Raw genomic sequence first — 13346 nt, forward strand, 5'->3', positions numbered from 1 at the left:
CACTCAATGAACATGGCATGTTTAGAAAGAAGCAGACAATCACATGTTGCATATTACTTACCACAATCCAGAACAACACTAGACAGGTGCATGAAACATCTTACCACAATTACATAACCGGTTCAGGCCTGGCACTAAGTTCATGAGATGAGCAAAAGTGCACTAGGACTACCACGACACTTCAAACCTCGACATGTTATGATTTATGACAACATCCAAGCAACAAGCTACACAGAAATACATAAGAGTTCATATGAATAGGACACTAGTAGACGAAACACAACAACTTCATGGCACTAGATCCGAGGGCCTCAAGTTTGAATAACGGGGATGATCTGATCATATATAGATCGAAATTGAACCCTGCATAAACAACAAAGGACACAATGAGCACATGAAGTCTCGTACCGGAAGGAATGCAGGGAATATTATGAGAAATTTTGTTGGTTGATCTAGCTATCAGAATGCTTGAATTCATACGAACTCTTCAGTTTTAGTCTAGCTAGCCATCAGGGCTTATTCTGAGAACTTCTTGTAATGGGACAGTAATGGAACATGAAACTAAGCAGAAGTTTTAACTTAAATTTGGTAGGAAACATTTTGGGTAGCGCTTACACGAAACAGCTATAGAGCAGGGTGTCAAACTGTCCCATTCGAATAAAATAATGTACACTTCAGATTTCTGCCTTCGGTACTACCTACATTAGTCCAGACCACCTTACATTACCTAATCAAGCATTCAGTTGAGGAAATTAATGCTTTCTGTTGCTGCGCTAACTGATAATTAAGCTCCCTACTCTTGTGCGTTGCTAACATGGGCATTCTGCTGCATGTAGCTACCAAGCACATGTTGCAGCTCTAGTTGTTTAGCCAGTGTTACCGTTGGGTTCCATCCACACCTATGGTGATGACAAGAAGCATCAATGCCACCATTAAACGTGCAACATTGTGGTTCCCAAGTATAGTACGGTGTCATGGTGGGCTACAAGGACGTAAAAAGTGGTGTGGATATATCGTCCTACTCTGCTTGGGGCTAAGATTTTTTTATCCAAGTATGTTAATGTATTGGTTGGCGACTGAAAGATAATAATGATGAAGAATGATGATGGCAACTTACATGCGAACTTCAACCTCAATTTTTTCGTAAGGCACTCCATGGGCACATAGAATCTTTAAAATACGGCGAACTATCACATCTTCCGGCGTGCAACATATAATTTTGACTACCTTGAGATGTGGTGATAGCAATGACTGTTCCTTTAAGTTACAACTTTCATCAGTTTTGCTCAAATGATAATCCTGTAGTAAACAAAATATTTTGCTTAGGTCAACAAATGGTAAATGGTAACTTCAAAGACAAGCTATCTTACTCTGAGAATATATATACCTGAGAACTTTCAAGATCAAGCTGAAGCGTAAGTGTCTCTAGAATTGGTGAGTGCTGGAGAAAGTAAATCAATCCAGTAAAATCATCACCGACACACCATTCATTGAGCAACAATGTTTTTAACTTCCTAAACACAGGGCGCCATTTCAAATCCATTCTGAAAATAGATAACTGGAGATAAAATGGAGAAGGTTAAACCACAATTCAAGATCTGAATTCAGAAGTACAAGCTCCTTTTTTAGATACGGATGTACATGCTTTGAAAGCTTTCTGATGGCTCTCTTTTTGTATAGCAATTAACAGTTAGCATATACCACGATTTGTAACCCAAGCTGTACTATAATCTCAATCCTACATCTATGAATAGTACACATGACTAAATTATCCAGTAGCGGTATGCATAGCAACAAATGTGTTCAAGAAACATCAAGATTCAAGCATGTGAATTCTGGAAAACATGCAACACATGTAAGGAACAGGCTTGATAAGATTCTATTGACAAATATCTTCATGCAGACATACATGGAATCTAGTGGATGTCAAACAACAATAGGAGGTGGCGAAAAGGGAGCATACCCGTGTCGGATCATATATTTTCAACTTCAAATTTGTAGCACCCGACAAACTTTGCAGAGCCACGGGATAGTTGGTTCCACCAGGTTGAGCATCACATCCCTCACATGATGGATTACTACAGTAACACAGTTCCTCCTCACACCCTTCTCCAAGCTTTACAGATGTTGTTACAAGTGATGGCATGCTATCAAGCAAAGGAGCCCAACCCCAAAGTGGAGCTAGTCTGAAGCCAATGAGATTTGGGGTGGAAATACGAATGCGGTCATCAATACAAAACCCCCCACCATTAATTTTAAGATGTCGTAATGTTTGGGACATGATATTCGCATAGATGTCACAACTTATCATCTCTAACACCTCTAGCACCTTACAACTCGAAAAATCGAGCGAGCATCCCTCAAAGTGCATGCCATCGAGATGTAACCTCTTCAAGTGCGACGAGATGAGAGTAGTGTCGATTACCCGCCAGGGAAAACAAATTTTAAGCACTTGAACTTGACACGATAGAGCATACCAGACCCACGGCTTCATTTGTTGGAATGCCTCGTCGGCCCATTCGGGGTAATCAGCCGTAGTCTCCACGCAATCCGAACTGATGTCACATACATTTAGAGGAGTTGGGTCGCGAAGGCGAAGAAACTCGTTCACAAATGTGTTGGAGCCACTAACGGCGTCGTAGCTATCGGGGTCATCGATGCGTAGGGCGGGCACAGACTTCCAGAGCGTGCTCCAACGCTTACCGAGAACGCATGTCCGCACAGAGTCGCGGGAAGGCAGGAACGACATAAGATAGATGAGAAGATCATTTGGGAGGGCCTCGAGGCGGTCCTCTCCGCTGGCGAGAGTCGTTTCCATGGTTTCCTCATCATCAAGCCTCTCAGACATTATGTCGAATAGGTTGCCTACGCCGAAGCTGTAGAGTTGTTAGACGTGGTGAGCCGGTTAGTGAGACCAGTCACATGGAGAAGATAGACAATAATCACGATCTCACCGGATTAGCTCACCTGCAACCGCCGCTAGATGACTTGTGTGCTCCTCTACCTCCTCCTCCTAGACGGTGCTCAGTTCTCCAAGCAGCACAAGAGGGGACTCTTCTCTCACGCCTTCTCGCCCGTAACTTGGTGGGACAGGAAAACAAAGAATGTCGAAGGAAGGGAGAAAGAGAAAGTGATGGGTGTTTGATGGATGTGGGTGGGTCTTATAGAAAAGAACTTCTATTTAATACCGGAAGGGTCTCGAAGGACCCAGAAAAGCCACTTTAGTAATAACTTTGGCACAATGTGAGAGCGGGCGAACCGAAAGTGGTGACAAACAGTCTAGATTATCTTTGCATTCACTGTATCACGGGATATGTGCCATCCTCTCTTCTAGAGAGAGCCATTAGAAAATACAACACCGAATGCACGTCATGGTTTATAACTGATAGATGGGTGGGACCATCACATTATGTCATAGGCGTGTTAATGAATGCCGAGGTGAAGGACAGAGGCTCCAAGGTTTGATGGTGCTTATCAGTTTTACCATGGGAGCATAATGGCGGCACTGCACCAACCTGGTTCTATCTCATGTGACCGAGCGCGTATCGGCTGAGATTGAGGATGGTGGAGCAACTACTCCATGGAGGGGTTACATATTTCCTTATTCTGGAGGCGGATGCGATTGGATCCACGTTTTTTGAGGGGTGTGTGTGTGTGTGCGCGCGTGCCCGCACGTGCGCGCGCGCGTGTGTGTGTGATGAAACAACCCTGCCATCGAAGGAGTCACTACTGCAGGAATGACTAACAGCGGCTAGCGAAAAAGCCCAGCAATAACAGGCAAGGCTATCAGGGGCGCCCACCAGTGACCTCCAACCACTGCTGACATGGCATCATGGTGGGCGCTCATCGGCCACTGGTAGATAAGTTTGAGTGACCGGCATTCTTTACTACCCGCAACAGGTGTCGGTTTTTCACGCCAATGGTGCCCTAGCGGTTGTGTTGTAGCGCCCACCATTGGCGGGCGAGGCTCAAGAGAGAACCTCATTTGTTGGCATTGCATGTTGCCACACATTACTTCCAAAATGTTAATTAACATTGTCATGTGATTCTCAATATAACTAAACCACACTCAATCCATTTTGGAAACAAACGACAAACTAATTAAGTAACACTTTAAATTTGTTCCACTCAACAAACAAACATCAATGTATCACATCCATCTTAACATACTAATTACAATTCATCGGATAATATATTCATGACATGGACCTTATTTCTAAACATGGTCAATGACAACCATCATCTACAAGTCTTTGCGGTTGCTATCCCTTATGGTGATTATCACTGGTGTGTCGACCCTTAGTTATCTCTTTCCGGTCATGAACTCCCGCCAGCCGGCCTCATAGAAGGATATGTGCCCGTCTGGTTCCGTCTTGTACTGAACCGTGGTGACACGCCCTGTTGGTCCATGGCGTACTCCAGCTTTGCCGATGATGGGGATGTCCACTCTGTCAAACATCTTCATAGGTAATTTCTAAACTTCCCCATCATTAAGAGCAACTAGAGAGCACGCAATGTTAGACATCTCACCATATATGGTTATGAACTAAAAAATATATGAAATAATACAAAACATCTCACGTTGATGTTTCTGACGACGTTGGTCTTAGTTAAACGATGCACAAAGGGCTCCCCCAAGAAGGCCACACTAGATGGTAGCATCGCAATGAATCATGGTCTCATCTTGAGTAAGCTTCTTCATTCTTTGAGAGAAAATTACAGAATTAAAAGGGACCATAATTCTAATCATCTTTGATATCCTGATCATATTGCTCATCCTCATCATTCTGGCTGTCGTCATCATCCTGGCTGTCCGGATCTTCCTCGTCGTCCTCGTCATCTTGGTTGTCCCCATCATCATGGTCATCCTGGGCTATTGCTTGATCCTGGTCATCCTCATCATCTTCGTCAACCTCATCATCTTGGCCGGAGAAATATAGTGTCCTTAACCCGTTGACCGTTTCTTTCAAGGAAAATGTTATGTACTCTCCTCTGAGACGCCTATGATGGTTCTATCCCTTTGTTTACGCACATCTAGTTTGACTATGCACCTCTTATCATCCTCAAGTCCATAATGTTATGACATAAATTGTTGAAGTCAACCCTTATGTTGCACGGGATACACTATGCAAGAGTTGATAATTAGCAATAAAGTTAGTAAAAGAATTAAACAAATGGTTAGAATTGAAAACTAATTGAAGTCGAAGACCGTTACCACTGATTTTTGAAACCCCTTCTTCAAGAAGATCCAAAATTATACTGTAGTTAGCAAACTGTCCATACATGGACTTTTGCAGATATGGCAGTTCTTACGCCTCATGATCCCTAATAATCAATATGAAGCACTTATCAATTTTAAATAGTTGACATGAAAACTAGCTTATGGAAGTAATATTGAGAAGAGGAACCGTCTAAGAAGGGTAAAAAAATCAACATGACCTTTGCTGGATATTTAACATATTGAATACCAGAAATTTGACGAATCAGAAGTTAATTAACGTTTCACCAAAATGTTGGCACTCATTTTTAAATCCCTGTAAATAACATGCTAAGCCCATGCACTTGTCATATGTAAGTAAAATCGACTCAATTCCACTCATAGGTAAGCAACTTAAACATGCTAATCCCATGCACTTGCACAATGTGAGATATTACAATGCCACTCATATTGAGTGACATAAATGAAATTCGGCATGACCTTTGCTTAAAAAGTGAACATATTGAGTGACAGAAATTTGGCGAAACGGAAATGAATCAAAGTTTCACCAAAATGTTGGCACTCATTGTTGAATCCCTGCAAATAAAATGGTACATGTACAACATGACAGATGGGTAACATTGCCACTTTATATTGGAATGCAAAAATAATAATCAAACCACATTGCCACTGTCCATTGCAGTGCAAAAACATTTATCTAGAGGCTAATTAACCTACCTAAATTAAGGTAGTAGATGAATATTACATCAATCACACAGGAAGATGAAACCCTAAAGCATAATTTAATCTACAAAATATCTAGAAGCAGACCCGAACTCTACCTAATTAGAGCCAATCTATAATGTATCTAGAGCAACAGTGGATGGGAGGGGAGATACTATACCGTGGGTGGCTCCGATGGCGGACAGAAGTGCGGAGGGACGGCTGTTCCAACGGTTGTGGCGGCAGACGGCGTGGAAGGCAGATGCGGCAGCGGGCGGCGTGGAAGGCAGATGCGGCAGCGGACGGCGTGGAAGGAGCGTCCGGCGGATAGGAGGGACGACGGAGTGATACGGGTGCACACAGAAGGGGGGAGCCAACAAGACTACTGAAAATGGATTAGTCTAGGTCAGGCGGGCGTGGGGGGTAAGTTTGCAGAGTGAGAAGTGGCGGGTGGGCACAGACGCCAGCCACTGCACACTGTCATATTTTGGAATTTTTGGCGTGGCTTGCCGAAACGTAGTTGTGGCGAACATGTTTCCACACACCGCCACTGGTTTATGTAGTGCCCACCACTGCTCTTCCCATCTCGCGGGCTAATTTGTAAGAGTTTACTTGTAACGGGTATTAGTTGACGCCCGTCACTGGAATGGATGTAGCTATGGGGGGTTTGTTTTCCTAACCGCCACTACTACTTTCTCAAATTCGATTTATGTCTCACATGCCCCCACCCGACCGACCCTCTAACTGGCATGTCCATAGCATCCCAAGGTTAGGCAAAGATCACAAAACACACCTACTACACCAGAACGTCAAGCAATCTATGAGCGGCACATATAGTAGACCTTCTTTTTATGAATACCTTTTTCTCGTGATGACAACTTGAGCATCTCTGATTAGCGCAGGGACCAACTCCTCTGGCAGTACCAACTCCTATGGCAACTTCTCTGGCAGTATGGCGCAATCCTCGACTTACTTCACCCTCTCCTTCATTTGCATTCAAACCGTATCGGGAACCGCCCTGGTTAAGTAATCGTTGCTCATGTCCTTCTTTAGCCGGCCAGGGCAACCCAATAGTCGGATCAATAGAGAGGCCGGTCACACCCCCTCCCTACGGTACATGACTTGAACCATCGGAACTAGGACTCCTATTCACAACAACCAAGGCGACTCGGAACCATTCACCTGGCAATCACAAAGTCCAAATATCGGGCTGACACTACAAAAAAAAAGGCACATCTGTGACATTATGGCCCGAACGAATTTTTTTATGTCATGGTCATGACACTTTTATGACGATAATTGTGACAAAAACATGTATCATCATAGATGTGGTGGGCTCCTACTTCTATGACAAAAAATCAGAACAAAAGATGGGCTTTTCATCCTCGGCGGGCCGGGGATGCACCTGCATGACATTCTTTGGGCCGTCCATGACATAAACAATCGTGGTAGAAGTGAGGGCGAGGAAATTTTCACGGGGTTCCCGGTTACGGTGGGTGGTCGGGGCCGAGCGATGCAGTGTGGTTTGCACGTTTCTCTCTCGCACGCGCACGTGGTGCGAGCCGTGTCGCTATAACTGAACCCGAGCGAGAGGTGTTCGCTTACTGAACCCGAGCGATTGCACTACTATGTACTGAAGCCGATCGATCGATCCCTTCGCTGCAGACTAAACCTGATTGACTCCTTCGCTACTAACTGAACCCGATTGATCGCTGCTGCTGCTTACTGAAGCCGATCGAACCCCCGTGCGAGATGTAGCTAGCCGGTTGGGGGTTGCCTCTGGATGAACAAGTCTGTTGTTGCCCCGTGTGCGATATGTAGAACGAGTCGAGACGTGGTGAGTCGACCTAGCCGGTTGGTTGGTTGTGGATGAATAGCCACCGGTGGAGGTTGGATGAACAGGACCCCGACCGTGTGTAGGAGGTTGCCACTGGATGAACAAGACCTCGAGGAGGCTACCACATAACCCAACCGATTAGGGGTGGATGAGCAGGACCCCAGTGGAGGTTGGATGAACAGTAGCTTGTGGAGGCTGGATAAACAATAGCCCGTGGATGAATAGTAGCTTGTGGAGGCTGGAGAAAGTCAACGGTGGATGAACAGTAGCAGGTGGAGGCTGGAGGAAGTCGACGGTGGATGAACAATAGCCTGTGAAGGCAGTTGACGGTGGATGAACAGTAGCCCGTGGAGTCCGGTTTTGCAGTACGCCACACCGCCCCCGATGAACAGGACCCCGTTTCGACCGTAGGCACTCGAGCAGAAGTCCGTTTCCTCCGTTTTGCGGTACGCCACACCCCTCCCGATCAACACGACCCCTTTTTGACCATAGGCATTTGGCGACAAGTCTGTTTCCTTCGTTTTGCGGTACGCCAGACCCTTCCCGATGAACAGGACCCCGTTTCGACCATACGTGGTCGAACAGAAGGCCGTTTCCTTCGTTCTGCGGTACGCCAGACCTCGTTTTGGCTCTTCTGTCCAAGCCGGTTGGCTCCCGATGAACAGGACGTATTCCGACCCAGTCGGTTGCCTCCCGATGAACACGGCGTTGTTTCCTCCGTTCTGACCCAGCCGGTTGGCTCCCGATAAACAGGACATAGTCGTTGTACGTGTTCGATACCCCACCCGTATGTATGTACGTAGCCGTATTTACTTTCTTGCAGCGTGGTTGTACGTATGTGGTTCTTCAACGCAGATATTGTTGCTTCAGCCGCCCAAACCACCGCCCGCGGTACCACATGCTCCTGCCTTCCATGGCCGGTTGTGCTGTCGTGCAGGCCTCACCGGCCCACCCTACTGCCATCGCCGTCCAAGCCATTCCTCTACTCAGCAACATCTCCTATTATTCTCCGGCGATGGTAGCCTCACACCACAACCAAACCAGTGAACCCTCGTACTCCCCTCCGCGTGAGCACCACTACTGTGTCTTCGCCGGCTCCAGTTCGTTCCCTTCCTAGGCCTCGCCGTCGTCTATCGCGTTGGTTCTCTCGGCGCAGCATGGTCAACTTCGTCAACAAACGACAGTCATCATAAGAGGGATGTACGTGGAGTGGCTGACAGTAGGGACCCACATGGTCCATGGCCGCACGCAAACAAGTGCCTCCTTATTATGCGAAAACAAATGATTTCTCTCCCGAATAGGTTTGACCCACCAACTACATCTTCGCACGCAAGGAAGTGCCTCCTTATTATGCGGAAAAAAGTTTTCATCCCTGACAGCTGGGACCCACTAGTTACATCTTTGCACGCAAGGAAGTGCCTCTTCATTACGTGCCATAAATGATTCCTCCCCCTGCTAGCTGGGATCCACCAGATTTGGAGGTTGACTTGTGGGCCTACTTAGTTGACACGTATGCAGGGCTTTGTCAACTTAGTCAATAAATGATTCTAGATGCAGTAACCATTGGATGTTAATCCAATGGCCTTGCTACATCTTCAACCATTCGTATTCTTGTCCAGCCGCCCGAACCAGCGCCCGTTGTACTGCCTGCTCCAGCCTCCCGTGGTCAGCTGTGCTACAGCGCAGGCCTCACCGCCCGACCGTACTACCATCGCTGGCCAGGCCTTCCCTCTAGTCATCCACACCCCCAATTAACGCTCGTACTCCCTTCCGCATGGGCATCCACTGCCTCATCTTCCCTGTCTCTACGCCGTTCCCTTCCTAGGCCTCGCCGTCGTCCACCGCCTTCATGCTCTCGGTGTGGCGTGGTCAATGAGGTCAAAGAATGACAGCCATCAGAAGAGGACTTTAGGCGGTGAGGCTGACAGCTGGACCCACCAGCTACATCTTCGAACACAAGGAAGTGCCTCCTTATTACTCGCAAAATAAAAAAGATTCCTCCCCTGACAGCTGGGACCCAGCAGCTATATCTTCGCACGCAAGGAAGTGCGTCCTTATCCTCCCTGACAGCTGAGACCCACCCAGTCGAAGCGTATGTAGCGTTGTCTGTATGGTCGCGAGCGTGTACGTACGTACTGGTCGACCGGTCTCTCTGCAACGATGAACCATGGCCGAGTAAGTAGCGCACGTGTCATAGTAGAGCCCCTGACGTAGCAGTTTAGGTAGTCCCATCTAAACCGTGTACGCGTACGTATAGCCACATGCCAAAAAAATACGGCCACGTACGTACATACAGGCGGGGTCTCAAACGCGTATTCGCGCATATGTACGGCCAGGGCCCGTGTACATGAAGAGGCAACAGACGGTAGCAACCGCGTCCTGTTCATCAGCAGCCAATCGGCTGGGTCAGAATGGAGAAACAACGACGTGTTCATCGGGAGGCAACGGAATGTGTCTTGTTCATCGGGAGCCAATCGGCTTGGATGGAACAGCCGAAACAGGGTCTAGTGTACCGCAAAACAGAGGAAACAACCTTCTGTTCAACCGCGTACAGTTGAAACAGGGTCATGTTCATCAGGAGGAGTTTGGCGTACCGTAAAAAGGAGGAAATGGACTTTTGTTCGACCGTCTACTGTCGAACGGGGTCCTGTTGATTGGGAGGGGTCTGGCGTACCGCAAAACGAAGGAAACAGACTTCTGTTCAAGCGCCTACACTCGAAACGGGGTCATGTTCATTGGGAGGGGTGTGGCGTACCGCAAAATGGGACTCTATGGACTAGTATTCATCCACCGTCTACTGCCTCGCTCCATCCTCCACGGGCTACTGTTCATCCACCATCGACTCCCTCCAGCCTCCACCGGTTACTGTTCATCCAGCCTCCACGGGGTCCTGTTCATCCATTCCCAACCGGCTGGAGTGTGGTGGCCTCCTCGGGGTCCTTCTCATCTAGTGGCAACCGCCTACTACCACGACGTCCTGTTCATCCAACCCCTACCGGCTGGGGTGCGGGGCGTACCTATGAGCGGGCGGCAAGAACAACAGGAACTGTTCATCCACAGCCAACCAACCGACTGCTAGGTCACCACGCCTTGACTCGTTCTACATATCGCACACGCGGCAGCAACGATAACTATTCATCGAGAGGCAACCCAGCACCGGCTAGCTACATCTCGCACGGAGGCTCGATCAGCTTCAGTAAGTAGCAGCAGCGATCGACCGCTCGGGTTCAGTTAGCAGCACCAGTGAAGGAATTGATCGAGTTTAGTTAGCGGCGAAGAAATCGATAGGGTTCAGTTAGCAGCGAAGGGATCGATCCCTCGGCTTCTATACATAGCACTGCGTTTGCTCGGGTTCAGTAAGCGAACGCCTTACTCGGGTTCAGTTAGCGAGCGCCCCGCACACGCGCGTACGAGAGAAACGCCCAAACCACACTGCATCGCTCGGCCCCGACCACTCACCGTAACCGGGAACTCCCCGGAATTTTCCTCCCCCTCACTTCTACCACCATTTTTTACGTCATGGACGGCCCACTCCACCAGTAAAAATATCAATGTTTTAGTGAAATTTGCAAAATTAAATATAATCTCGTAAAAGATACACATTTTCTAAAAATCTTATTAATTTTCAACACATGTTCCCGTTTGAAAAAAAATGTTGACAATTTCACATAATGTTCAAATTTTTATTAAAAAGTTGGTGTTTTCAGAAAATGTTTGTGAATTTTAAAAGATGCTCCCTTTAATATTTTGTTCTCGTTTTTTTGGAAGTGTACATAATTTTCAAAAAATTGTTCAGGATGTTGTTTCATGTTTCCTACAATATTCAGAAACTTTATACCTGAAAATTCATCGATTGAAAGGATTGAAAGGAAGAATAGATTGAATAACTCATGGGCATTCTCCGGCGTACGATGATGGAACAAAAATCTTAAATGCCCTCGATCAATGAATAGAAAAATAGTGGATTGATTCCTTCACACGCGGTGAAACCAAGAAGCTAAATATTCCTATTTCGTGTGCACACAGGGTTTTGCTTGCAAATATAATTCTCACTGACTTTAAATACATACTATTTTTTCTCCCGCTGCAACGCATAGGCATGTGTGCTAGTACTAATAAAGCAAGGTGCGTTTCTTCGAACTTTTCATCCGTTCACCGTCAAAAAAGTTTTATCCGAGATGGTACTGAATTTTGTGTCCGTCCGCTAGATAAGAAAAGACGGTTTCTCTAGAATTTCATACGTGGGTCACATGAGTTGTGGCCCAGCGAAGCCAGCCACCTATTTTCCTGCCCATGCAGCTGGGGAAACCCTATTTAGCGCACACTGTGGTAAATAGTTTTTTTTGAAGTGTATGGGCTAAATAGTTATAGTTCGCACAGGGCGCTCAAGACTAGGCCAGCCCATTTTTGTTTTTTCCTGTCTTATGTTTCTATATTTTTTTGTTCCTTTCTCTCTTTTTTGTCTTATTTGTTTTTTCCCTTCCAAGTTTCTTTTTCTTTTTTCCATTTTTCAAAACCACAATTTGTTTTAGAAAATTTCCAAAATTTCAATTATTTTTAATTTTTTTACAAATGTTCAAAATTTCAAAATTATGTTCTAGTTTTGAAAAAAATTTGGAAGTTCAAATTGTTGTTCTCGCCCGAAATTTGTTCATTATTCAAAAAATATTTTTTTAAAAATGCTTTGGTTCCAAAATTGTTCCGGATTTTCGAAAAACATTGCATTTTAAAAATGTTCCAGATTCACAAAACAATCTTCTTCCTTTATCTTTTTTAAATTTTCCCTTCCATGTTTATTTTTCTTTTCTCCTTTTTTCGTAAATTAGATAAAATTAGAAAATGTTAAAAAAATCGTTTTCCCCAAATTTTCAAAAACTGTTCGGAATTCCAAAAGTGTGTTCTTGTTTTGAAAAATGTTTGGAATTTCAATTTTGTGTTCTCGTTTTGAAATATTTTCAAAATTCAAAAAATGTATGTGTTTTCCAAAATTGTCAGATATTTCAAAAAAATCATTTTTCAAAAATGTTCCAAATTTAAAAATATTCTTGGTTTAGTGAAATGTTCACAAATGAAAGTAATGTTCATGTTTATAAAAAGAACATTTTTTAAAAATTGTTCTGAATGTTCAAAACATGTTCCTGTTTCTAAAAAGTGTCCGTGTTTTTTTAATAAAAATTTCATGTTTCCAAACAATGTTTTTGAATTTCAGAAAATGAACCTCTATCAAATTTTATGAAAAATATACGGAATTTTCAAAAAAAATCATTCACATTTCTAAGAATATTCCACAATTCATAATAACTATTATTTTCGAAGAGGTACAAAAAAAAATTTGAATCCGACACTGCAGTATGTTCTTAATTATTCTCGCTAGCCATTGGTTAGTGGTACGCGCTTTTTCTAGTGGCTACCAACATGTGGTCGGGTCTTTGAGGTCGTGACTTTGATCATTCAAGGCGTCGTTTTTTTTGGATTTTTTTCTCGCGCCTTACAAACATAGGTCATTTCAGTGCCTGCCAGTGGGTTGGCCCAGACACGAGCTGTTGTGCGCCTCACATGCTATTTGACGCAACTGGCATCATATAGTTG

The 13346-nt window shown here is 45.1% G+C and overlaps 1 protein-coding gene across 1 annotated transcript; it reads right to left on the reverse strand.

Annotated features, from left to right (window-relative positions):
- Nucleotides 1-20: 20 nt before the first annotated feature.
- Nucleotides 21-3125, reverse strand: LOC123142097 (FBD-associated F-box protein At5g60610). The gene is made up of 5 exons (XM_044561116.1): nucleotides 2968-3125; nucleotides 1964-2876; nucleotides 1388-1558; nucleotides 1118-1299; nucleotides 21-363 (listed from the first exon to the last, which is right to left on the reverse strand). The coding sequence occupies exons 2-5, from the start codon at nucleotides 2846-2848 to the stop codon at nucleotides 312-314; spliced, it is 1290 nt and encodes a 429-aa protein (XP_044417051.1). The 5' UTR covers nucleotides 2849-2876; nucleotides 2968-3125; the 3' UTR covers nucleotides 21-311.
- Between the last annotated feature and the right edge of the window lie 10221 nt (nucleotides 3126-13346).

Source organism: Triticum aestivum, chromosome 6D, assembly GCF_018294505.1.
Source record: "Triticum aestivum cultivar Chinese Spring chromosome 6D, IWGSC CS RefSeq v2.1, whole genome shotgun sequence".
In the NCBI taxonomy this organism is placed as follows: domain Eukaryota; kingdom Viridiplantae; phylum Streptophyta; class Magnoliopsida; order Poales; family Poaceae; genus Triticum; species Triticum aestivum.